General features: G+C 38.4%; 1 protein-coding gene across 1 annotated transcript in view; it reads right to left on the reverse strand.

Annotated features, from left to right (window-relative positions):
* Window positions 1-25470, reverse strand: part of GABBR2 (gamma-aminobutyric acid type B receptor subunit 2) — a 492274-nt gene that overhangs the window by 367177 nt on the left and 99627 nt on the right. The window contains exon 2 of the mRNA XM_050891519.1: window positions 17876-18013. Within this exon, the coding sequence (XP_050747476.1) occupies window positions 17876-18013 (138 nt within the window). The remainder of the gene's footprint in view (window positions 1-17875; window positions 18014-25470) is intronic.

Here is a 25470-nt window from a genome sequence, read left to right on the forward strand (position 1 = left end):
ACGCAGCAAGAAGTTATACCCTCTGCATCCAGCCACAGAAGGCCACATTTTTATCCAGAAATGATCATACACAACTGAGGCAAACAAATACTTTCCCTATGCCCCAAAAGCAGATTGTAAAATAAGCAATTCTAAATGCCTACTTTAATTTCACACTTCTTTGTAGTGTAAATTACTAGTTTGGATACTTGATAGGAGTTGTACTTAACTGCTAGTAAAGCACTATCATTTCCACAGTTCAAGAAAAGTATTGAAAGTTACTTCACAACAGATACTTTGCTTTCTTGAAAGCCATTGCTGTTGCAGGAGTTCTCTGGTGGAACTACTTCAGGAGTTATCTAGAAAACAGCACTAGATTAAAGGTTTCATGGATCTGATGGCAGCTCAAAGAAAAAGTGATGCATGATCTAAGACAGAAAATAAAATTTATTACTGCAGAAAAGCTCTGTAGAAGGACTGACATTATCCCTAGTTTAGAGATTATTCCCCTCTCCCCAGTACAATCACTACAAAAATCATTACCCCCCTCGGGGGGGGGGGTGGGGTGGTGGAAATCGTAGCACTATGATAAAATAAATCAGTTATATGCATGTGGAACACAAGCAAACAGATCACCTTGCAAAGACTCAGCTATCATCTAGAAATACATGAACCCAGATTTAAAAGATTTGATGTTCTGGCAGTTGCCAGTAATGCCAACACTTTCAGAATTATAATGTGTGAAAGATAAACCATCTTTAGTGTTCTAAACGTAACAGGAACTGCCATGGCTCAGCAATTTCAGAATCACAGGATCACAGAACAACAGGGAGCTCAGGAGATCAAATAGTCCAACATCCGGCTCAAAGGAGGGTCAAACCAATGTTATTTGTGTTATTAAGATCTTTGTTTTTCAGAAATACTTACTTGCACATGGAGTCATATTCAATTCAACTCAGAGGTTATAGCTCTCTGTTTCATTGTTATTGCTTTTAAAGCCTGAAGGAGGATTTGGAAAAAAACCCAGTAACAATAAATGCATACTGAATTAAACAGGATTAAAATAAAATCTGCTAATCGTTTTTAGTTGATAAGGGAATCTGTAGTGATTTCAGCCTATCAGTGTAATTTCACTGCTATTACTTCAATTTTTTTAGTCTACAGTACAAAAATCAAAATGAAGACTGGGGGCTATGTTCACAGAATCACAGAACAGCTGAGGTAGGAAGGCACCTCAGCACATTGTCTGGTCCAACCTCCCTGCTCAAACCAAGGTCTACTCGAGCAGGTTGCTCAAGGCCCTATCCAGTCACATTTGTGAATATCTCCAAGGATGGACTTTCCACAATTTCTCTAGGTTTGGTCACCCCTGCAATGACATGGAATTTCTTGCATTTCAGTTTGTGCCCATTTCCTCCTGTCCTTTCACTGGGCACCACTGAGAAGAGTCCAGCACTGCCTTCTTCACTCGTTCCCATCAGATATTTATACACATTGACATGATCCCTCCAAGCCTTCTCTTCTCCAGACTCAACAGTCCCAGCTCTCTCACCCTCTCTTCTTATAGCAGACACTCCAATCCATTCATCGTCTTTGTGGGCCTCCATTGGACTCTTACCAACATGCCCATGTCTCTCGTACCAGGGAGCCCAGATCTGGACACACCAACACACCACTCCAGATGTGCTCTCACCAGGGCTGAGAAGAAGGAAAGGGTCACCTCTCTCAACCAGCTGGTTACAGTCTGCCCAATGCAGTCAGGCCCAGGGTACCAAATATCTCCAAGGATGGAGACTCCACACAACGCCTGGGAAACCTGTTCCAGTGTTTGACCACTCCCATGTTAAAGAAAATTTTCTTGCCTATCTTCTCAGAAGTTCCTTTGTTCCAACGTTAAATTATCCAGACTAGGAAATACATTTATGCTAAAACCAGAGAATACATTTAAAACAGGATCTCATTTGTGCACTGCAAATATAGCTCCCATTTTTATGGCTCCAGATATTTCAATTACATTTCTAAAGAAAAATTAAACTCAGGGTCAAATAGACAAAAGACATCAGTGTATAATGTTTGTAACCTCCAACCACAATACTAAGGTATTTCTCCCTGAAAGAACCTTTTCAAAACTGTTTTATGCAGAAAATTGTTAAAAATTTACATCTGCATCTGAGAGAAAGCTACAAACACTAATAAAAACAAAGAATTAGAAATACTGCCAGACATCAGTTTTTAATTTTGCCCAATTTCATCAAATTATAGCTATTTTAATAAAAACTTTAATATTTTATTTCTGATCTGCATATTCTATCATACTTTTACAGTGCAGAATTTTATAGTTTTTATGATAAAAAAGATACTGCCATGGAAAAAATTCTGGAGGTTCATAAATATTTATTTATACATAACTAAATTAGTGCATAGGATCTAGGAATCAGCATACAGAGATAAGTATCTTCAAAATATGGAGATACTTTGTCTCTGAATTTGCTTGACGAAAGCTTAGAAAACATTAAAATTAAATTAGTTTTTATTAATGTCTAGGTTTTGAAATATTAGAGCTTGTATTTCTAGATTGTGTACAGAACCAAAAGAGCTAGAAGCTTACAATTTTTGGTACATGTAGAGTACTTTCATATATGATATCATGACTCCCTCAGCCGCTACTTTTGGTAAAATAAGGAACGTTGTGATCTATGTGTTAAGGTGGTGAAGAATCACTATAGTGATTCTGGAAAACACTTGCTCTGAAGTTCCAGAAAGTGAGTGTAATCAATACCTAAATTATATAATATTCTTCCCCTTTCAGTACTTTTTGAAAGTTATCCACTAGAATATAGATAAACTGAAGGTTTCCCTTACTTTATAAAAAAAAAATTTCCAGTCACTTGTTCCTGTAAGACAGATAATTTGAGTGCTCTATCCTGAATTGACTCCAAAGAACTGACAATATTCTACATGGACGTAAGTTCAGACATACCAAATGTCACATCCTACATTTAATAAAAATTAAAGCTGACAAGATCAGTCATATACTCTTTAAATTATATCTTTGGGAGAACAGGAGACAGATTGTTCCTCTATATGTATCTAGAATCTTGTAAAATAAGCCCTAATCAATAAACCAGCTGTTTTCTGGTTCTATCCTTACCATGTGTTTATATTGTACAAGGTAACTTCAAGTAGCATAGCACGTACGAACCCAATTATAGATGAAATTAAGTATCCCAGTACCTACAAGTTAAATATTGCAGAACACAACTGGCTGGAGCTGGGTCCCAGAAGAGGACCCTGGACTCTGCGCACATTTAGCTTCCTTATAACAAGAACTGGAAACTATGGTGGTGCAAAAACACAGCCGAAAACAAGCCAGATACTAAACAGGGCATATTTAGCTGACGGGAATGCTGAGGATAATGGTGAGTGCCAAATCCCTCTCTCTGCAAAGACCAGGCACATCAGTCAAGGTAGCATATCCCTACATACATCCATGCAGATCTCAGGCTGAAGGAGAGCACTGATACCTGTTCTGCCAAAGCAGCTGGCTGCAGTTCATTATTTTTTTCTAGACACACTGACTGCCAGAGCATAGAAGCACTCATGTTTTGGAGGTAGTACAACAGTGTAAGTCTTGTCCAGCAGAAAGGAAGTGTAGATGGGGTGCCACCCTCAGCTTGAGGCACTGGGACTGTCTTTACCATCATCCTAAGCTCAGGGTGCTAACTACCCTGTGCAGTGTTCTCCTACCTCACATCAGTGGTGCCCCACTGCACAGCAAAGTAAAAAGGTTCGTGTGACCAGAAAAACAGAGCATGTGAGGGACAGTGGCTCTGTAACCTACTGGTTATGGCACTCAGATGTGATTTTGACTGTCTTAGGGGAGAACTGTAAACCTTCAAATTTCTGGGCAAGTGTTCTGACTGTATTATTTTAACAGTCATAAGCACCAGCATCTCCTTTACTATCTTTTTTGCTAGAAACATCTTAAAGAAAAACAGTATATTTTGTTAAGGCCTGTTTCTGCTGCTAAGCGACAGCAACCTGCATCAACTAGAGCAGGTCTAGATACGATGCACAAAAGCAAATTCATACATATCCAGCACCTGCAACCATCTGAGACAAAACAAGAGCTGCCTTGTACATTTAGGCATTCCTAAAATCAGGCAGAATCTCCATGAAGGGGATTTTTTTCAATCAGTTGTTGGTCTTCAATGTATAATACTGGCTTAAAACCTCAGTAGAGGCATACAACTTCCTCCGTACTGAGCCCATAAAGTTGTTAGAACAACTTTGAAGAGATTTCTCCAGATGACTATTAGATTGCAGAACAGGAAAAAGGATTTGGCTAATAACTTTTCATTTTGTTCATTACAGCCACTTCCACAGCAGCCAATTGCGATGTTACAATTAGAGCTGCAATTTTATATATGGTGATTAAACATAGCAAGCAGTTGCAGTATGATGAAAGACAGACATGAGTTCAGAAATACCTGGCAAACACACATACTCTGAAAACATCAATGCTTTTTCAGAGTAATGGAATACAAAGTTAGGCTCTTAAGCTCTCTGTACAGCACATAGGGAGAGTTAAGTGCCTCAGGATGGGACTCGAACGCATCAGGCATGCTGGGCATGGAGGTGGTTAGAGCTAGAGCAATGAGCCATTCCAAGCAGAGGAGTGCATCTGAAATCCCACCCTCCACAGGGCTTCAGCAGCAGACTGTAACTCCATGCTCTTGGGGACCAAAGCGTGCTCTGAAAATGTGTACCCTTCATTCTTTTTCACTCTTCCGTTTTCAGGTAAACTTGAAAGGTGGGTATGCTTATTATTCCATATAAATATTGTTTAGAGCACCCAAAGAGAAGTTGAAACGCATCCCTTGCCTTCAGTGACACAGGTACTCACTCAGAGCTTAGTTGTATCAGTAATCACCAAACAAGAAGCTGAGACAGTACCACTTCCAGTCCCTAAAAATTAATTTCACTAGGGTAAGCACTGAGCTAGGACCATTTGAGACAGTTCACTGCACCTTTGATGTTTTGTAGCAAGAGAGAATTGCCTCCCTGAAAGGCCAAAAGCAAAGGAGGTACAAAAACAGAAATCATTATATTGGCCACAATAATATTGATGACAATTCAGAAAAGTGACATTTGTTTTGATCTCTCTTCTGATTTTTTTAATAATAACTGTAGAAATTGCAGTCTAAAATACTGGCAAACTCACAAGCAGTATCATCTGGGACTGGACCCCTCCTGACAGAACCAAGCATGCCATGGAGGCCCTTGTGGTTGACTACCGAGAAGACATGCAGAATAAGAGATATTTACACTCTGAAGCAGTGCAGGATCAAATGCAAAGTCTGATGACAAGTTCAAGAGATGAATGCTGGGACTGGGCCTCAAGGTGTCCTCTCATAGTGGGGTTACCAAAACTCATTTCATACATGGACAAGTCTGAAGCTCTGTAGTATTCATATGATCCACATTTCATTATTCATCTAGGGAGCTGAGGCAATAATGTTACACTTGAGGGTGAGGTTTGCTGTCTGGGATCATACATCTTATAAATTCAGCTTTTGGGGAACACATTCAGGTAGGATTTATATAGTCTCTGGACAGGCAGCTAAGACTTCCAAAGTAGCACTCTCAATCCACTTATTCTCAGTAAACATGAATCATTAGATTTACTGCACAGTGCCCTCTCCCCTTTACAACTATGCTAAGAACGTCATATTCAGTGTGAATTCATTTGTGACTGGAGACACAAGCTGTCTTTCCAAGGCGATTATAATACTATAATAATCTGTCTGTAAAACAGCGGAATATTGGGCAACAACATTTAAAGTTTCATTTTCCTGGTTCACATAACCAGTTAGACCATTGAACTAACTATGAAATTACACCCTGTTGGTTCATCTGCAGTAATAAATGTGGACTTCTGGACATAAAAATAAATGCCTACTGTTCAAATGAGCAGTCTGCAAGCCATGACTAATTGGCAACATGTTGCCTTTAAGTCCTCCTAGCACTACTTGCAGCAATGGGAAATTGAAAAGTTAAGAATGAGGCTAACAGAAAGAGCAAACCACAGAATGCTTTGTACAAAGATTATTACCCAGTTTTGTTGTCTTCTGTTTCAATGATTTAATTGGGGGGGGGGGGGGGGGGGGGGGGGGACGAACCAAACCACCTTCTTTCAAGGCAACCTAAGTAGCGGAATCATAAATCTCTTACTGTGGTCTAGTCATCAGACAGTGAATAGGAGACAAGTCAAGCCAGCGCAAGCACATTTGTTACGAGGGAAGGTTTGTGTTATAATTGAGGATATGCCTCATGCAACCTTGAGTACAATCTATGTATAAGGTGACTCTATGATAATTATAGCTACAAAAACAGTAGCTTGAGGTCTTGATCAATAAAGGTGGATGTGTCAGGCAGTGAAACTCAGGGTCCCATAGTTGCACCTTTCTGCCCTTTGCTCGAAAAAAGGAAAAAGAAAAGAAAGTTTTCTGCATTTTCTCTCTTCTTCCCAAGCCAAAACCAGCATAAAGACAGGAGTTTATCACATTGTCAGAAAGATTTCCAAAAGCAAGGACAAAGTCACATTGGTCACAAGAGTTTTCACACCGTCAACTCAAAGAACTCATTATCAACATTAATGTTAACGTCATTAAGCATTATCAGATTTGGCAACTGTAACATTACTGAATTTTAATAGCTAAGACACAAGGATTTGAAAAGATTGCATGAAATTTGCTAGGTAAAAATTGTTTCCTAAACTTCTGTCTCTATAGCCAACTTTCTTCCAGGCTGGTCTGATTACAGTCTCCAATCTGTAATTCTGACCTCCTGTATCAATATGCACAAATAATATACAGGATCTTTATATAACAGTAAACTATTGGTTCTGATTCTTTCTTCTCTTTCAGATTTGCAAATATTTTTTAAAATTTCTCATAAGCAAGCAGAATAATGCAAAACAGGTGAAGGGCAAAAACAACTGGAGAGCAAAAAGTCACAGGAAAAAAATTTCAAAGCAGGCTGCTTATGTAGCACCCACCTACGCATGTCAACCACATTTCTGAATGAGAATTAATCCTGATGCGATGTAAGAGAATGCAACTACTTTTATCTGAAACGTAACAGTGCCCCATCAGCAACAGACTGAGCCATAAAAAGGACTGAAGACAGTTTTAGAGAATTCTAAATATATATGTGTGTGTATACATATATAGGTAGGTATACATCAGGAAGAATCAGCACCTTAGTCTTCATACCTTTCTTTATTATTTGATTTTCATTTTGTTAATAAGAGCTAAATATAATACTGATATTCTCTATTGCTTGCTCAGACACTCTGCCTTTCTCAGTAGCATTCAGAGCCTTCAAAAGAGAATCAATAAAAATCTGCTTACCTAAACAAATCTTTGGATTGATTGTTTAAATTAAACAAAAGACATTAGGAAAATAATCTCTTTAGCATGAGTATGTCTTTATAGCAAAAAACCCCATTATTATCAATGATGCAAGTCTATCCCACTTTCCCAGAACTGATCTTTTCCCTGCAGCTACAGATATTCTTAAACAGAATAGTGGATGCAGTTTGGGAGTTTGTTTACAAATGCAAAACCCAGCATCCAGCTTTTGATTTGTAACTGTAGACTATTTCAAATTGAGACTGTCATCACTCTTTTACAAGCTTTTATTTTAAAAAGGGCTATGACAAAGAACTTTCTTGCTCTGTTTTATAGACCAAATTAAATCTTTCTTTATGTCAAGATGGCAATGTTTAACTATGAATACAAAGTTGTACCTCCCAAGCACTTCATGCAATAATTTAGACTGCTGAACGGGAGATCTTTCACTCCCCAATCACATATATTCTTGTTCCCTCATCTGAATATTGAAGGACTTGAACAAACCTTTCAGAAGCTGTGCCACTAATCTTTTTACTTTCAGGAAGCAAACTGACATATTGAATCCACATCCTGATACATATTGTGCCCTCACAGTAGCTTAATTATAATTAATCATAGAAGTTTCCTAGCTTAGTGTTGTAGCATAATACAAACAATGCTCATAGTGATTATACTGTCAATCCTGCTGTAGCTTATTAATCAGCTTGTGATAGGCTGCCTATCGGCTAACAAAGTCTAATAGACTTCTGCAAAATAAGGGAAGATGAGGACTACACTTCACTGGGGAAACGCTTTCCTTTAAGAATAAGGAGCAGAATGTGTCATAGCTTAACACAGAGTTCAGAAATTTCAAGCTACTCATCTCCTAAAAATGAATGAAACCAAGGCAAGACAAGAAATCAAAGTAAATCTGGATTTGCAACTACAGTTAGGAATTACAACACAGACAGCCAAGAAGAGATTCTGAAAGACTGGAAAAGTGCAATTGTGGAACTATTTTTCAGTAAAAAAAATAAGTTTAGACTCAGTTACTTAAGCTTTCTATAGCTATAAGTCTTGAATGTGATGAGAAGGAAAAGGAAATGCCTTATTACAAGTCTACGCTTAAGAGCTGTGCAATATGTTCCTGTTCTCGGTGTAATCCTAGGACCAAACCTTCTTACTCCAACAATGGATTGTTTCAGCAGCAATTTTGTATGCATTTATTAGTGCTTTTCTAACAGGGTCTGGAGGCTCTTAAGTTACAGTGATCACGTCTATTTTCCCTGACACTGAGATTCTGTTTTTGATATCTGTGATAACTAAGGCTAAAGGAAATAAATGCATTTCCAAATCACTTTAAGTTCAATTAAAACATCACTATCCCTTATTTTATAGGCTTATTTTTCTCTAGTTGTGCAAAACTTAACTGATGCCCAGAGAAAGCATGCAGCAAGATCTACAAGTCCCCAGGAACTTCTCTAGAGGTATGGAGTACTGAGAACACCAAGAATTAAGACAGATGCTGTACTGGTCGTCATACTAGATGAATCACGTACCAAGAACACTACGTGCACTTGAGAATCAGGCCCTTAGAACAGCTTCTATTTATATAAGGATTTCTACTGTTAGTGTTTACTTTTCTATAAACATACCAGCAATGTATTACTTCTTCAATGGAGCATAATTAAGCTTTTTCTGATTTTAAAGGCCAATAAATATTTTATTTCAATTTCAAAATTATGTAAAGGTGCTTTCCTTTCACAACTGCTTGGTTTATGAGTTTGTTCTTCAATCTATGCCCAGAGCTGCTGTTGCTGAATTTGTATGAATTATGCTATCCCTCAAAATAAGTAATTAAGTAAGTGCTGCCAAAACAGCATTCAGGGAAAGCAGGTTAATTTGCCACATGAGAAAGCCTTCCTTGTCCTATAATAGGACAGTAACATGAAGAAAAACCTTGAAGTAAGAGAGAATGAAATGAAGAAGTGGATTTAAGACCGTAGGAGTAATAGTATGAAGCAACAAATTTTATCACACCAATTTTGCCTTGACTTAGTTGTATTTACCTTCTTACTGTGGCCAGATTTGTGTGTTCCAAGGACAGCAACAGCTATGGCAGAGGGTGCTAGTTCATCTAGGGCCACTCAAGCCAGGCTGGTCAAAGGGATTGGAAAGAAAGCAACCCCAGGGCTTTCCAAGGTGGCTGTTGAGAAACAGGCCAGCAACCTGGTCTGGTAGAACACACTCAACACTACCTTGCAGAAACAAATTAAAGCAGTCACTCTGGCAAACAGTATACCAAAATAACCAACTCCAGCTTTACAGAAATTATAGGTATGGTGAAAATAATCAGAAGGACCACATTTAGGGAATTGGTGGTAAAAGAAGCTTGAAACCAACTTTCTAGAATATTTGAAATGTTGCAATAGTCAGAGAAATACAATACTGTAATCTGAACATTTTGGAGTAAATTAATAATGTTTGCCAAGAACCAACCAAAAAGTGACAAAGTTATCATATTTTCAGTGAAGTAAGATAGTTTTCAATCAATATAACCTTTAAAGCAGACAAATCATATACAGATGGGCAACCAATTAGCATCTGATTTCCCTGAGCTAGCTTTCAAATGAAAAACATAAAAACAAGATTTGTGTAATGTCAGGCACCAGGAAAAATGCAAAAGGGAGCTCAAAATTCGGTGCTGCAATTGCCGAGAAACTATAATAATGCTCCCACTTAACAACGGGACGCTTCAAGCCAGGTTTGTGGGTCACAGAGTAATAAAAGCAATGGGACTAACAAAGCAAAAAGGTGATTCTTTGGGCTGGCAGAACTGCGAACAGAATCAAAGATTACCATTAACGGAGTGTTAGTGTCACACAGGTATATCCCCACAAATCATATGACATTTCCCAAAGGAAGTCAAAAGGAGACATGCTGACCAGCTATGGGCTAGAAGGAAATTTAGCAGCACTACTGTCCAGTGGGTTGGACCATACAGAAAACAGACATCAGACAAGGTACTAGAAAACATGCCATAAAAAAAAAAAAATCTCAAATCTGAAAGAGAAATCAGTGTATATCACAGTCCTCCTCTTTCAGCATAGCTAAGGTGCCAAACCACAAGTTGTTTCCCAAAGAAGCAAACCTTAAGTCTGCCTATTATATTGAGACAGGGAGGAGGAGAGAAGGAAGAGATGGCAACCAAAGCTACCCATCTACTTCTCAAAACCACCTCCAGAAAAAGCGGTGGCGAATAGTAATAAACCAGCCTGAGGGGACATGAAGGAATACCTTTTGTAGCAGTGAAGGAAGCTACAGCAATAGCTGCAAGGTGCAATACTGAAACATACTGGTAACTGAGTAAGATTCTACCTGGCAGGTCTATCCTAGCTGAGGGGCTGCAAAAGCCACACAAGAAAAGACTTCAACCCTCTTTTATAGAAATTACCAAAAGGGGAGAAGAAAAGAAAGGGGAAAAGAAAAAAAAAAGGGGGGGGGGAGGGAAATACAAGCAGTGAGACAGAATACTTCGATAAAAATTACACAGGCACAAAAAAGTCCCCAAAATACTCAAACACACAGCCATTATTTATTCTGATAGTAAATTAAGCTGGATATTTTAAACACCTTACCTTACCAATAAATTGAGCTAACATTGTAACACAAGGCTTTGTGTTTGGAAAAACATCAACACTTGTAGGTTACGCTATGGGTTTGGTTTTTTGTTTTTTTTTTTTAAATGTATTTTATTTTTCTTCAAGAGACTGTTCAGATTCAAGGGAAGAGTATATGGAGGAGAGGGAATATCTGATTTGTTCAGAATTAAATGTGTGTTCCCAAATCCAAAGTATACTGCACAGCAAAGTGACACCCTTGCCTTTCCAGTCTGGGTGTTCCCTAGACCACTACTCATTCATTCCATATAATTGAGCCACCACTAAACAGAAGCAAATGAATGATTATGGAAAAACAGCTAAGAACAACAAAAATAATAAAAAAGATTATTTTCTGTCAGATCATAGTTAGAATAAATATACAGGTTCAGTCTTCAACAGCTTTGACATAACTCTAGAGTCGTATTAAAATACCTTTATTCACGCTTTATGTAATGAACTGAACTTGCTTACGTTAGATCAAAGGCAAAAACTAGACTGTATACTGTAATTTTGCTGTCTTCTCAAACAGTAGAAATAAGAGGCAAACAAGATTAAAAAGAACAGCTAATCATATTTAAAGAAAGTGAATACTGGATAGAAGCTAATTTCAAACTGATGGAAAGCCAGGTTAAGCCATATAAATCAATTTCATACATTTAAGCAGAAGACAGAAAGAAGGGAAAGGAAGGTCCTACTAAATCTTGCAGTGCATTTGCAATATAGGATGTGCATTTCTTACCATGCCTCAGCCTGATTTTCAATTTAAACTTTGTGGACCAAATTTCTGCTATTAACAGCAATGTAATGCTAATGTCTCCCCTGGGGTACAACTGAAATAATGCACTAGGAATCAAGGTCAGCGTTTTTATCACTGTGAAAGAACTTTTGTCACTAAATTAATTCTGCCCTAGTCTCCCCTGCTGCACTGCAATATTCATTTCTCTAAGTTTAAGGGCGAACATACTTTCCAAGTCTAAGTCTGTTCTACCTTGTGCACGTAAACATCTGTCCACACACAGAGAGACATAGTCTAATTAGGAGGTATGGTACTGCTGATCTGTTTCAACTCCCCATGCATTTTCTTCCCCAGCAGCAACCACAGAACTTCAGGAGGGCCACATCAATAACAGCAGAGCTCCTGCTGGCAGCTTGTATCAAGGGGAGGATTTGTAGAACTAAAAGGTCTGTCTCCCTCCAAATTCACCAGAGCTTCTCTCAGATGAGGAGAAACTTCACATGGAATTCAGCCTGAAGGTCAGTCCTGCTGTGTTTTCTTCCTGGTCAGGAGCTCCCGGGCATTCCTACAGTGAAGTGAGCAAAACTTCCTTATGTGCTCAGCTAACTCCCAAAACCAAGACCAGAATGTCATCAAGTTTGCACCTTATATAATAAGACCTCAAGAGGTGTTTCCCCTCACACACTTTGCCTATTAAAAGTACAACACAAGTACAGAAAGTCTATAAAATTCCCCCAAGCCCAGGAGATAAAATAGGAGAGCAAAGGGGGGGAGAAAAAAGAAAAAAAAAAAAAAAAAAAAAGATTATGATGGTGAATTGTGGGCCAAGAAGCCAAAGACTTTAGTTTTGTGGTGCATTGGGTCATATTCCAGTGGGAGAAAGGCCTGTTGAAGTGGAACTGCCTGCATCTCATAGATAGAAGTAGCTAATCTTCTTAGCCAAAGACTAGTTTAAATGCCCTTTTCATTGCTTAAACTAATAACACATGGCAATTGTGCAGTGAAGGCAAAAGTAGCACAAACTCACTGTACTGGAACAAACGTGACAAGGCATGTAAAAAAAAAAAAACAAAACCAAAAAAACTCCACACAAACCAAAAAACACTCACCAACAAAAACCCCCACATTTTTTATCAAATGTTTATATGCCCATGCCAGAGCTCTGGGTAACAAGCACGAGGATTTAGAAAATTCAGATATTAACAAGAAGAAATTTGATTCAGTGGCCAGTATAGAAACCTCTGTGATGACTTGCATTACTTAAGTGTTAAAAAACACCAATTATAACCTGCATATAGTTGTTAAATTCTGTATTAACAAGAATTTTGATGAGTAACAGGGCCAGCCAATAAAGCCTGGTTTCCTATAGATATATGTGTCCTAGGCTTCTACACACACACACACAAACACACACCCAGCTCCCATATCCTTCTTCACCCCTCCTCTGCATTTTCCTAACTTACTTTCTGCTGCTTTTTTAACTCTCTTCTCAATGCAGTCAGTCCCCTTCCCATAAACAGCAGCTGGACAAGGAGCACCACATGTCATGGGCTGGCTCGAAGTTCTCTGTGCTCACGCTGCAGCCTCTCCTTCATTCATCTGGATCCCTCTCCTCAGCAGCTCATTTTCACAGAAATGTATAGAAGCTAATGATCTTTGGGAAATCCTTTGTTAAAACTTGGTTGCAATTGGCCAGTGGTCAGAAATTATTAGGAGAAACTGACAATGTAATCACATCAGCCTTGTTTCAGAAGGAAATTAAAGGCTAGAAACATCACTGATTTTCTTGAACATCAGCAGTCTTTCTGGTAATTCAGAGATGGGATCTTGAATACCTATGGTTCTCTGGGATAATAAAACAAATCTCAGGGTAGGCTCTTCAATCCTCAACTATATGAGCTAGAGAGCTAAAGGCCTTTCCCCTTTCTAACATCCTTTTCTAACACTTGAACTTGCCCTATAATAATATGCCCACAAAGTGGGTAATACATCATGATTAGGGTACCTATAATTTTCTTAGAAAACTTTCCAACATGACATGCTGAATCCAAAACAAGGTTTCTCTGTTTTGAATGTCATTACGATCTAATCACTGGATCACCTGTAGCAATTACTTGCCTAGAAGCTGGCAGTTATGACTAGATTACATTAAATATGTAGAAACAGAGGATATTCCAAGGACCCACTAACATTTACACTTTGTTTCTGGCAGAGGCTTATTTCCAGAGTTAAAAGAAATTGTAAACAAAGCAGGCTGTAAGAGAATGTAAACAGCACAATGAAAGAAAAAGACAAATCTCCAAAATGGAGAAACAGTTCCACAAATTAAGAGAGATGACCAGTTTGGTCAAAATCCTCATCCTGGTTAAATGTTTACGTCAATATGGCAATCAGGAAAAGTGAGAGATGACAATGTAAAATAGGAGAAACAGCAATCTATACAAATTAGATGCTTTTGCCACTGTAAGAAATTCACATGGAGAGGTAAACAGTTGATGGATATCCTGAAATAGAAGAGAAAGACTGAATTGCAAACCATCTCCTCTGTTTTGCACTACCTGGATACTAGCAAGAATGCTTCAGTGTATGAAATAAAAATATATAACTGGTCTGTTGCAATATATTGTAGATACTATTAATGATTCTTCTTCACTCTCTTTAACTGCCTAGAATACACATGGAAAGGGAATGGAGATAAGATGAATCCGGAAGAATTTTACATTGAAATATTCCCCCTACAGCACAGCAACTACCCAGTATTATACCTTCATGCCTTTATGACCCACTATCAGATGCACAGAATACTATTAGCACTTTTTAACCAAAACACCAAAGGTTCAAACGGATTCCGCACCACAGACTGGAGATCAAAGCCGCACGTGCAGCCTCCAGCCCGTGCTCAGACTGCCACTCAACAAAGTAAGGACCACTAGCACACAGAGATTACTCACAGGGAAGCTTTTCATTTGAGAAGCTAAATAATGGGTGTCTGCATCTGTCCTACTAAGAATGTGTGTTCAGAAAACAGTTTGCAGGTTGTGTCACCTAGCATACCTCGGTGAAGGTCCTTAAGGATGACATGTTTGCAGACAAACAACTTGCTCTTTCCACAGATACAAAATGCTCCATTAAAAAATCATTAATTTTGTTACAGTAAGAGATAATTAAATCAGCCAGCAGTTGAAGGCAGCCAATTGAGAACAGAATCTCCCTTTCTGTGGCTGATCATAAATAAATCAAAATTTGTCAAGATGGGGGAGGAAAAGTACCCTGTCTTTAGATATGGTACAGAAATAAGGCAAGTCACCTTCAGACTGAGACTCTTCTCAACCTCTCATAGTCTTCCCTATTTCACATTGTTGCAGGCCATCAGTGACCTGAATTAACCAGCTGAGTCAAAAAGACAGTATCATTATCAACATCATACAGTAAGGAGAGTAGAGACTGAAGTTGCCTTGCAAAAATTTATTTCCTTTTTTTCCTTCTCATCATTACTATAATGTTGCCTGAGTAGCAAGTGCTACATGATAATATCCAGCACATTTGTACTCTTTGCCTTTTATTTTGCAGTTTGTTTTTGGAGACTTTTTACTGTAGAGAATGGGGAAGAGGCAGAAAAATTCCCCCAAACAGAGGAAAAGCAGTCACCCAGAAACTTGGAATTCAGGGCTGAAAGGCTTTCAGAAAAGTTGTGCAGGCAGCAGCCTCATACTGTATTTGCCAAGGAAAGTAATTTTTCAGTTATTATACTCTGTTGTTATTCTTTTCTTCCCTATTCATCCCAGTGCTATCACTATCATCCTGCATTTCTCTTGCATGGAAGACAGTCATCACTTTGCTCAACCACATGACACCTGTGTAAATCAAATCAGATGTTCCTGCTAGGATTAAGAGCTCTCTTTTCGTGACTGTCTGCACAGGGACAAAGTGATGGAGTCGGACATCCAAATGTAAATCCTCTATTCAATAATACAATGTCAGGTTAGTTTTTGTCTATATGCTGTTTTCCCTCTTCTTGACCGCAACATAAAATGACTTCATCATGATCACAAATTCATATACCTATTTATGTGAGTTTGCTGTAATTCCTTGAGGTGAAGTTTCAAGTTTTGAGGGAGGACAGTCTTGTATTTTATCAGGCTTAATATTATTGCTCCACTTCTGAGAACTACAGATTTTTATCTATTTCTTCTACTCAAGTTATGCTTTTAATCAAAGGTGCTTATGACAGTAGATCCTGAGGAGTGGAAGGATTTGTACTCCGTTTCCCCACTATCTTATACATACTACATCTGCTGATTTGCAGATACACATGTTGCTGTCACTGTATGACATAACACTTTCACAAACTGTATTTAGACTGTTTCTGTTGCTGCTATACCATCCACTAAGCCTCGCCACACTTCCCAGCCATGCTGTCATTTGTGTTCTTTCATCATTCAGTCAATCAATATATAAAAACCTGACACGAAGTGGAGTTATGCCATGTGAGGATTTATCTAGTGCCTGCAGGATACTAAGCCCAAGCAGCAAAGAATCCCTTGATGTACTGATATCATTAATAATGTTTAAGACTTAATCACAGCTGTAGTGGCTAAATACAAAGAAATAGATGCTGTCTGGTAGCAATGATTCATATCATTATATAAGTTAACACATATATTGACAAATTCAGGCATTTAAAAGCAAATAGAAGCTTCCTAATTGCCCTTCCTTATTGACTGAGCAACTTCATTAACAAATTGATTTTCAGACCTTAGCAGGCAGAACTTGAGTGCAAATGAAAAGGATTTAGCACAATGAAATCCAATTCCTTAAAACATCCTACATCATCTGGAAGTTCCATGTGACAATTTCCAAAAAAAACAGAGCTCCAGCCATATCCTTCATTATAGGCCATGGACTAGGCCATTTTTAAGAAAGAGTGTTAAATGATAGTTTCAAGCTTTCTGTTGCTTTCTCCGTTCTCCCTAGAGATACACTATTATTTTGTTTCCATAGTAGAACTGATGTTTTTCACATCAGAAAAAATCCTGAAGCATAAGAAAAAAAGAAGATCTGATATGACAAGCTTTGCAAAACACAGTTAACAAGCTACTTTAATTATCCTCCAAAGATTTTCCCATTTGTACTCTGATCATCATCTTCTTCACAAACTTAATTATGCCTCATTTGTTCATTCTGCACTAATCTCAGTGAGTATTCCAGGTGGAAAAGAGGAGTCTGTCTGTAACTGAAACCTCAGGTAATTGTTATATGTTATTATTTTATTATTTTGCTATAGAATGTTTTGTTTATTTTAATAAAAATGATACAAACTTATCTTTGGGCAACATGAATATTGAGTAGGAAGCCAGGGCATTTCCACATCTGAAAAGCAAAACTGGCTGGCTACCTTGCATGAACAGCCATCAAACCAAAGATCATCAGTGGACAGATGATTGAAGAAATGAAGAAAATCATGCTGTTATCATCTGCATTTTAAAGATTAGTATTAATAAATTCTGATTCCTCAGCAGAGGGAACCTTTCCACAAACTTGACCTTTGAGAAAGTCAGAAAGAAGAACAGCTGGGAATAAGTGTGCTTTGTGAGTCAAATACTGAGATAAGTACCCAGTTACTACTTACAATTTATGCACTTCAACGCTTTGAAAGTCAATAGGAATTATTGCATTATGACTGAGTAGAGACTGAGTAAAGACCCCAGTGTACCATAATTTACGGCCTGACAAGTTGTTTCCTCTAACTTTGGATAAGTCCTAGATTTGCCCACCTACCACGACTGAACTTCATTTCATTTAGGTTGCTTTTTGAGATACATTAAATTAATTTTATTTAATTAATCTACTGAGACACACAACCGCTGCCCCATACTCACAAGCATTTTGAGCCAATGCCAAGCCTTAAAATCTAGTACTATATAGAAGTAACTGTCCTTCTTTACACATAACTTCACTGACTTTCAAAGCTGAGATACACTAATTGCACAAAATGTTAAGCTTGAAAAGCATCAAATACTAAGTTTCTAAACTTAAAAAAAAAAAAAGATATAGAGATACAAGATAGTCAGCATTTGAATATATTCCATTCCATGCCTTACCTGAACCAAATTCCACCCCTTCAGAGATTCAGCAATGATAGAAGTAACAGTTGCACATACGCCACCAAAAACCATCAGATGATTAGGTCCATATTTTATTGCATCATAGAAGGCTTTGAGTCCTTTTGCATTGTCACACTGGGGAAAAAAAAAAAAAAGAAAGAGGTAATATTCAATGTCACAAATAACATAACTAACTAAGAAATAAACTATTGGGCAGGGAAAAAATTCAGGGGTTGCACTGATGTAAAAATTGTACAATATATAACATCTTAAGACCCAACTGTGAAAAATTGGAGCACTCTATTCTGGATGCCTAATGTGCTATAGTAAAAGAACAGGAAAACCCCTCCTTACATCGTTCAAAACCCCTTATATGTCTTCCTTCCAAGCCAAAGCTGCAACATCTGAATTTTTATACCACCATTTGACAAAGACTAAAAAAAGCCCCAACAAAAAATGGTTGACTGAAACCTTTTCTACATTCAGAGCTACCATTTCCCAAAACAAAATTTGGAATGTAACACCAGATGTCAGCAGGATTTCCATAGTCGGAGGAAAGTTTGACACTACTCATGGTCTCTCTAAAGAAAGTTCTGTCTCTAATGAAGACTCCTAAGTAACCTCTCCTTAAGGTCCAACCTCAGTACTCTGTGCAAAAATATACAGTAGAGAGCCTATTATTTAGAAGGGCAACACAAAATCTTAAAAAAATATCAAAAGAATATTCTTTTAAAGCCCTAAGAATTAATTATTCTGCTCTCATAACTCACTCTCCTTTCAGCAGAAGAACTGGACTAAATGAACTTCTGAGGTCCCCTTCTAACCTGACTTGTTCTGGGCTTCTCTGACAATTAGTTCGATCATTATGTCAGGTGTAAAGAATTTTTCAGTCTTGGTCTCAGTTTATGTTAAACTAAGAAACAAAGGGTGATGCTAGTCAGTATTGCAAAAGATATATCAATCCTTGAATAGAGTAGTATCAATCATTCATAACAACTTATGTAGTCATGGCTTAATTCCTGAGCGTGCAGCTGAGTATTAATAAATCATGTAGCTGAAGTTAAGAATTTGATTACAAACCATACTGGAAGTCAGGAGTGCCAACAGGCTATAATGGTAGCTGCCACTGCTCCACTAGCAGCCACTTCTTTATCTCTCTTTTTGAAACAAAATTTTCTGCCCTCTTTTGCCTCCTCTACAAAGTCTTCCTCAAATATAGTCTTTATAAGATTTATCATACACCAGCCTCCAATATTTCATTATGACAATTTAATAAAACAGTTCATTTACTATCAGCATCCAAGTAGTAATTGTATTGCATTCTGTGGAGAGAATAAAGATTTTGAGTAAGAAGTTTGCAAGCCTTTATTAATCTCCTTACTGAATTAATATGCTAAAAGAAAAAATTATTCTATTTGCATTCTATCTGCAAGAATAGAATTATTGCTCCCACTTATTCAAACAGATACAGATTTTTACTGCATAGACTTTTTTAAATTGCATAATATAGCACAACATTTTCCTTCTTATTACAGAAAAAAAAAAAAAACCATTCAGTATGGCAGAGGCTCCCTTGTCAGTTTGACAGATTGGTGGCAAGCTCACATTGTGAAGGAATTGAGATTGTGATTACTGGAATAAGCAGTGTCCTCCATTCTTACTCCTCCACCTCCTAGTTAAAGACCAGTTTATTCCAAGCGCAACTAGAAGGCTCAGCTACTTCTTTACTTTTAGACAAGGACACTAGACCTTTAAGAATGTGAACTTAACTGACATTTAGCCAAGTCTTTGCCCTCATCCACCTCACCATTTGAAGCTGCAGCAACAGAGATTGTTGAATTGGTTTTCATACCAACTTAAAACCAGATAATATAATTATTTATTTTTTTGTATTATGTCACGTGTTTTAAATGTATCACTGAATAACAGTTTAAGAAGAATACAAGTCATATATGAAATAAGGAGGATGTCAATAGTAAAATAACAATCAGAAGCTGCAGCCCATGAAGGGCTATGTACATAAAAAGCTATGGAGAAATAAACTTCTGCATTCTAAACAATAAGGACCTATGGTCTGTTATCTGAAGTAAAATTCATACTAAAATTCACCTTTACATCACAAAACACTGATGCATTTTTAACTATTATTTGCCTACAAATTGTTTCTCACTGCAGTAAAGTAACCTTATGCAGTTACGGATCCAAAAAGGTTGATTTGCTGGGAGGTCCAGAATTGTTATTACGATAAGGTTTTTTCTTTCTTATTTATTTGATCTTTTCATGTTTATGAAGATACTTGCATGGCAACAACCCTTTTTCAATCACACAGTGATTCTCTTGGGAAGGTATGCTGAAAGCTTTATTCATCTCTCCCAAAGTGAAAGGTTCACACTGCCCAGATATATTACTGATCAATCCAAAGTACATACAATAACATGTGGGCTTCTCTTCAATGTGATTCAGTTAAAAGCCTACCATGTTTTCATCTTTGTACTTTCTTCCTGACTAGACTCAGCTCTCTTTTTTAGGCCACCACAAATAATTACAGGACTCAGTCTGCTCCTTGAGCAAAACTGCCAAAATAGTCCAAAGTATGTCTCAGAGATAAAGAAAAAGAGCTTAATACTGTGGCTGGCCACAACTGGACAAAAAGGAAAGGAAAAATGAGAGAGATGGGAGAAAGCGGACTTTCACATTTGTTTAACGTCACATTTCACAGCATACACTGTGTATAACATTCTTCCCTGCAAGCAACAGAACAGTCTGTTACAAGCATTAAAAAATAAACATTCAGATAAAAATAATAGCCCTACCAAGCCAGACAGACAAGCAGTTAGAAAAGGTTTCTTCCTGCCTCTAGTCTGAGGAACGTATCCTTAGCAAGCTCCTGAAGCCCTTTTAACAACTTGACTTTTTCAGAGATCCCAGAAGGCCACCATGGCTGCTCATGATCTTCTATTGCCAAACCCCACATATCTAACCCTAAAAGTGGGCAACGTTGTTGAAAGAGAACAAGCACAGACACCACTGAAATTCCCACCATATAACCACCAAATGAGTTCCTGAATTGTTGTCGCCAAGTGACGACAACTAGGTCCAGGAGCAATGCTATGCAGCAATCTAATTACAGTACAACAAAAGACTGCATAAGAACCAAAACCCACATTAAAAAGCAGAGGCTAGAAGGTCCTGGCCACATGTGGATGACAAGAAGCTGACTTGCTTATTAATTGGAGCATGACTAACAGCAATGAAGGGGAAAGAATCCCTCATAAGAAGTCACAAACTTAAACGATGAAAAATATCACCCAAAGGAGCCAACACTGCTTTTGCTAGCTAGTCTTGCTCTTTCACCTAAATTGTCATCAACATCTCTATTTTGCTAAGCTGAACTGCACCCAGCTCACTTTTGACTTATATATGTATAAAAACAGACAGCCATGCTGTGCTGCTGATCTTGACTGCACATTGAAACACTGAGGATGCAACACTCTTCATTGGAAAAATGTAGTTTTACCATAACTGGAATTTCAAATACATGTGTTTTGGTACATGCTACAATTTTCTTCAGAGGAAGGGACTGAGAACTACTCACCCCAAACACATTAATTGCTGTGCTTAGTCTCAGCCAAAAGCCATTAATAAGCCACATACAAATAGCAAACATACATTTAGTGTAATTATTTCATTAATATGTATCTCAACACACTTGATACAGATACAGACTTGATACAGATTACATGGACAATTCACAAGGAAAAATACCAGTAAATCACCAAGCAAAGGTCTGTGAAGGGTCCCAACTCTCACTGCGCCCAAGATGGATTAATATCACAGGTGGCACCTGACAAAGGCATAGTTTCCATTTCCAAGGGAACAGAACCACTTATTTTAATTAAGAAAAATAGCCAGATGAACTGCTGCATAGGAGAGGAGTCGAATGAGTTTGGGGACTGAAGTGTTAACCTTCTTGAATCCTCTTCAGAGGAGAGGCTGGCATATAAAAACTACCATCCTCCACCAAGAAAAGCATCTGAATGCACAGGGGGGGAAGTACTGCCTGAAGCATAAGGGGTGCACAAGGACAAGAAACCTTTCTGGAGAGAGCAGCGCAGCAGCCGAATACACAAGCGAGACCTTCTCCACTGTATCCAAAGGCCCTTTGCAGCTGAGAGAAAGGATGTCCCGTGTGAAGGACACACATCACTGAAGTCAGGAGAAGCAGCAGAACTGACTCGTGAGGGTTGCTGGCTGCCAGAAAGGCTGTCTGGCAGACAGTGAGAGAGATATCGGGGTGCGTACTCAAACCCTCAGGGCCATAAGCCTAAGACAGTGCAAATCCTTAGTGCACAGAATGGAAATTCGTATGGGTCCGATACATAAAGCTTTGCTGACTCCTATAACATTGATAGGCTTGAGTAATTACAGGACTAGCAGAAGAGCAGATACTTGTAATTTAGCTGATCTTGTTAGATTCACATAGCAATGAGAACTATTGGGAACTGATGCACTGGTCAGATGCATGATCATATTTAGATTTCTAGCTGTTGAATAGCTATGCCCAGCTGTTTCTCAGTTAGCTATATTCTGGCACAATTCTACTTGTCTGAGTAAAAGTAAACCTGAGGAATAATTTTGGTATCTATTGAGCTACTGACTACTGAGGTTAGAGATCCTTTATGATGAGAGGGAATAACCAACAGCTGTCATCTGCATAATGAAATATCAAATTTTTTCAAGTGATATGAGAGCTTTCAGCAGCACTCTGCACTGAATGTAATCGGAAAGAGAAGCAAGTGCTCATAAATATATGATGAGACTTCCTTGAACAGAGAGAACAGAGGTACAAAGCATTATTCCTATCCTCTGCAAAATCTTGCTCAGGAACTAACTCTACGTTAGACTATCAGCTTGAAAGGAGCTAAGAGATGAGGAGCACCAAAAGTGTTTTTCGTTTGATTTTCATTCACTTTAAAGTCATCAAGCAATACAGACAATTCAGTGAAGAACATATGGACAACTGCTCTGAGCTACCACAAAGGTCAATCAGGTTAACATCCTCTGCCTAGGTTTATGGGCAGGGTGTGCTTCTCCTGAGGTATCCTCTCTGTTTTCAAGTATCTGCAACTTAGGAACTTTCAAAGCCAGAAATTATATTTTTGCATTTAATCCCTGTAACTAGATTTTCTTTCCATGAGTTTGTACAACTGCTCTTGGAACCACCACTTTGACAACCACAACATCTGGTGACAACAAAATTATCCATTGAAAGATAAAGCACTTCCATTCATTTGTTCTAAACTTCTTCAAACTGTGTGAAGTAGGTGTGAAACGTCTTGCCAGGGGATGTTATGAATGTTAAAAGTTCACAAATACATGAAAAGAAATTGGACTAATTCATAGATCAAAAACAATTCAAAAAACAATTCAAAAATTCTTAATAGAGAGACAGCGATTTTCTCAGGAAACTCCTGAATCACAGATCATTGGTGGCTAGGACAGCATTCTGGGGAAGTAAGATTAAAAGCTTGCCCTGTCTTGCGATCAGCTGTTCCAGGACAATACTGAGTGCTTGCACCAAGTCTGGTCTGAAACACTGTAGCCATTCCCATGTTCTGCATTTGAAAAACAAAACCAAAAGCAACCCCCTCCAACAACTACACCAAACTTCTGTATCTTAAAACTGAAGTTAACTCATCCCAAACTGTGCGCTCTTCTCTATATGATTTCTCTATCAGCTTTTAATTTTAACTACTAGCAATCAGATTTCATTTTGGTTTAGGAGTGGACACAGCAGAGGAGGACTTAATCTATTCAGTGAAATATTTCCCAGTAAAATTAACCCTCTCACCTTGACACCTCTTGACACACTTTGAGACTTTACCTAGCAACTTCTTCATCTGATCCTGCCTACTGTACAAGGAATAGTTCACAGAGTGCTGCCACTAAGGTATTGGTGCTTGGCATCCATTTAACAGCTTATATTCTGCCTCAGGTGCCACTTGCCTCTTAAGTGACTGACTCCACAGCAAGGGTGACCACTCACCACTCTTTTGTCGCCTCCTTTCCTAAGAGGCTGTCTAAACACCTCGTGAAGGCTCAGCTTCTTGCTCAACGTCATTTTCTTTTTCTTGGTTCACTATTTGGGAACTGAGTCCACCCAGCAAGATAAACAAAAATTTCCTGTCTCTCCTTATAAAAGGAGTATACATACTTTCTCTATTTTTTTTTTCATTTATCCTTTTTTTTTTCATTTATATGACTTATATTTTCTGTCTCGTTACTATTTCTTTGAGTATATAACATTTACACTGGATGATTCCAATTTAAGAACTCCAATATGAAATGGAGTTGGAGTGTAGCAAATAGATAAGTCTTGTGTAATCAAAACTGACTCTGCCCAAGTTTCCACCACGATTAAATATGCAGTAATAGCAGAGATCAAATTGACTTCCTCTTTTCACAGTAAACTTGCATTCAGCTTGGAAGTTGAAGCCTTTCCTTGATCTGTAACTGTTACACAGACAGAAGTTCAGAAGATCATCAAGAAACTTTTTGTATATTTGTGATATAAAGATCACTCCCTTTCAATAACGCAACTGTATCGGGCTTACATGGCAAGGTTTTGGTAGCAGGGGAGCTGCAGGGGTGGCTTCTGTGAGAAGACACCAGGAGCTGCCCCCCATGTCTGACAGAGTCAGTTCCGGCCAGCTCCAAAACAGACCCACCACTGCCCAAAGCTGAGCCCATCAGTGACGCTGGTGGAACCTCTGTGATAACACATTTAAGAAAGGGTAAAAAAATACTGCACAGCAGCTGTGAAAGAGGAGTGAGAAAAAATGTGAGAGAAAAAGCCCTGCAGACACCAAGGTCAGTGAAGAAGGAGGGGGAGGAGGTGCTCCAGGCACTGGAGCAGAGATTCCCCTGCAGCCCATGGTGAAGACCATGGTGAGGCAGGCTGTCCCCCTGCAGCTCATGGAGGACCACAGTGGCACAGATATCCACCTTGTAGCCCGTGGGGGACCCCACACCTGAGTAATTTTAGATAGGGTCCACTGTATCCTTTTTTCTGGCTGTACCACTGATCAAATGCAGGAGTTGTTCTAGGGCTGCACAGCGATGAAATTCATAATTCAGGTAACACCGGCCAGGACGTCCATAAGATGGTGAACATGAATTCAAAACATTAACATCTCATTCTGAATTGCTAATGGAAAGCTAACATTTGGGCCTTAGAGAGATCTTGTTGTGCAATATGAGCAGTTAGTCAGATCCCACAGTATAAGTTATTGAGTTCTGCTGAATTATTCTGCAGCTGGACCCATCATCTAACCAGAATCAAATTGGTGTTCATTCAAATATTCCTGGGCCAGCCCTCTGTCTTTTATAGCATTCACACTGTATTTGCTCACCCAGAACATACAGTGCATTTTATTTAACTCATTCACTTCTGCATCAACCCAATAATATTACACAAGACAGTTTTACAGATGTCTTCTGATTAGCAGCATTGATTAAAATGGATGAATGTTCACACACACACACAATGTCATCTTGAATTAGAAATTTTTCCAAGTATCCTTAAAGCTGCA

Source organism: Gymnogyps californianus, chromosome 2 (genome assembly GCF_018139145.2).
Source record: "Gymnogyps californianus isolate 813 chromosome 2, ASM1813914v2, whole genome shotgun sequence".
Taxonomy (NCBI): Eukaryota; Metazoa; Chordata; class Aves; order Accipitriformes; family Cathartidae; genus Gymnogyps; species Gymnogyps californianus.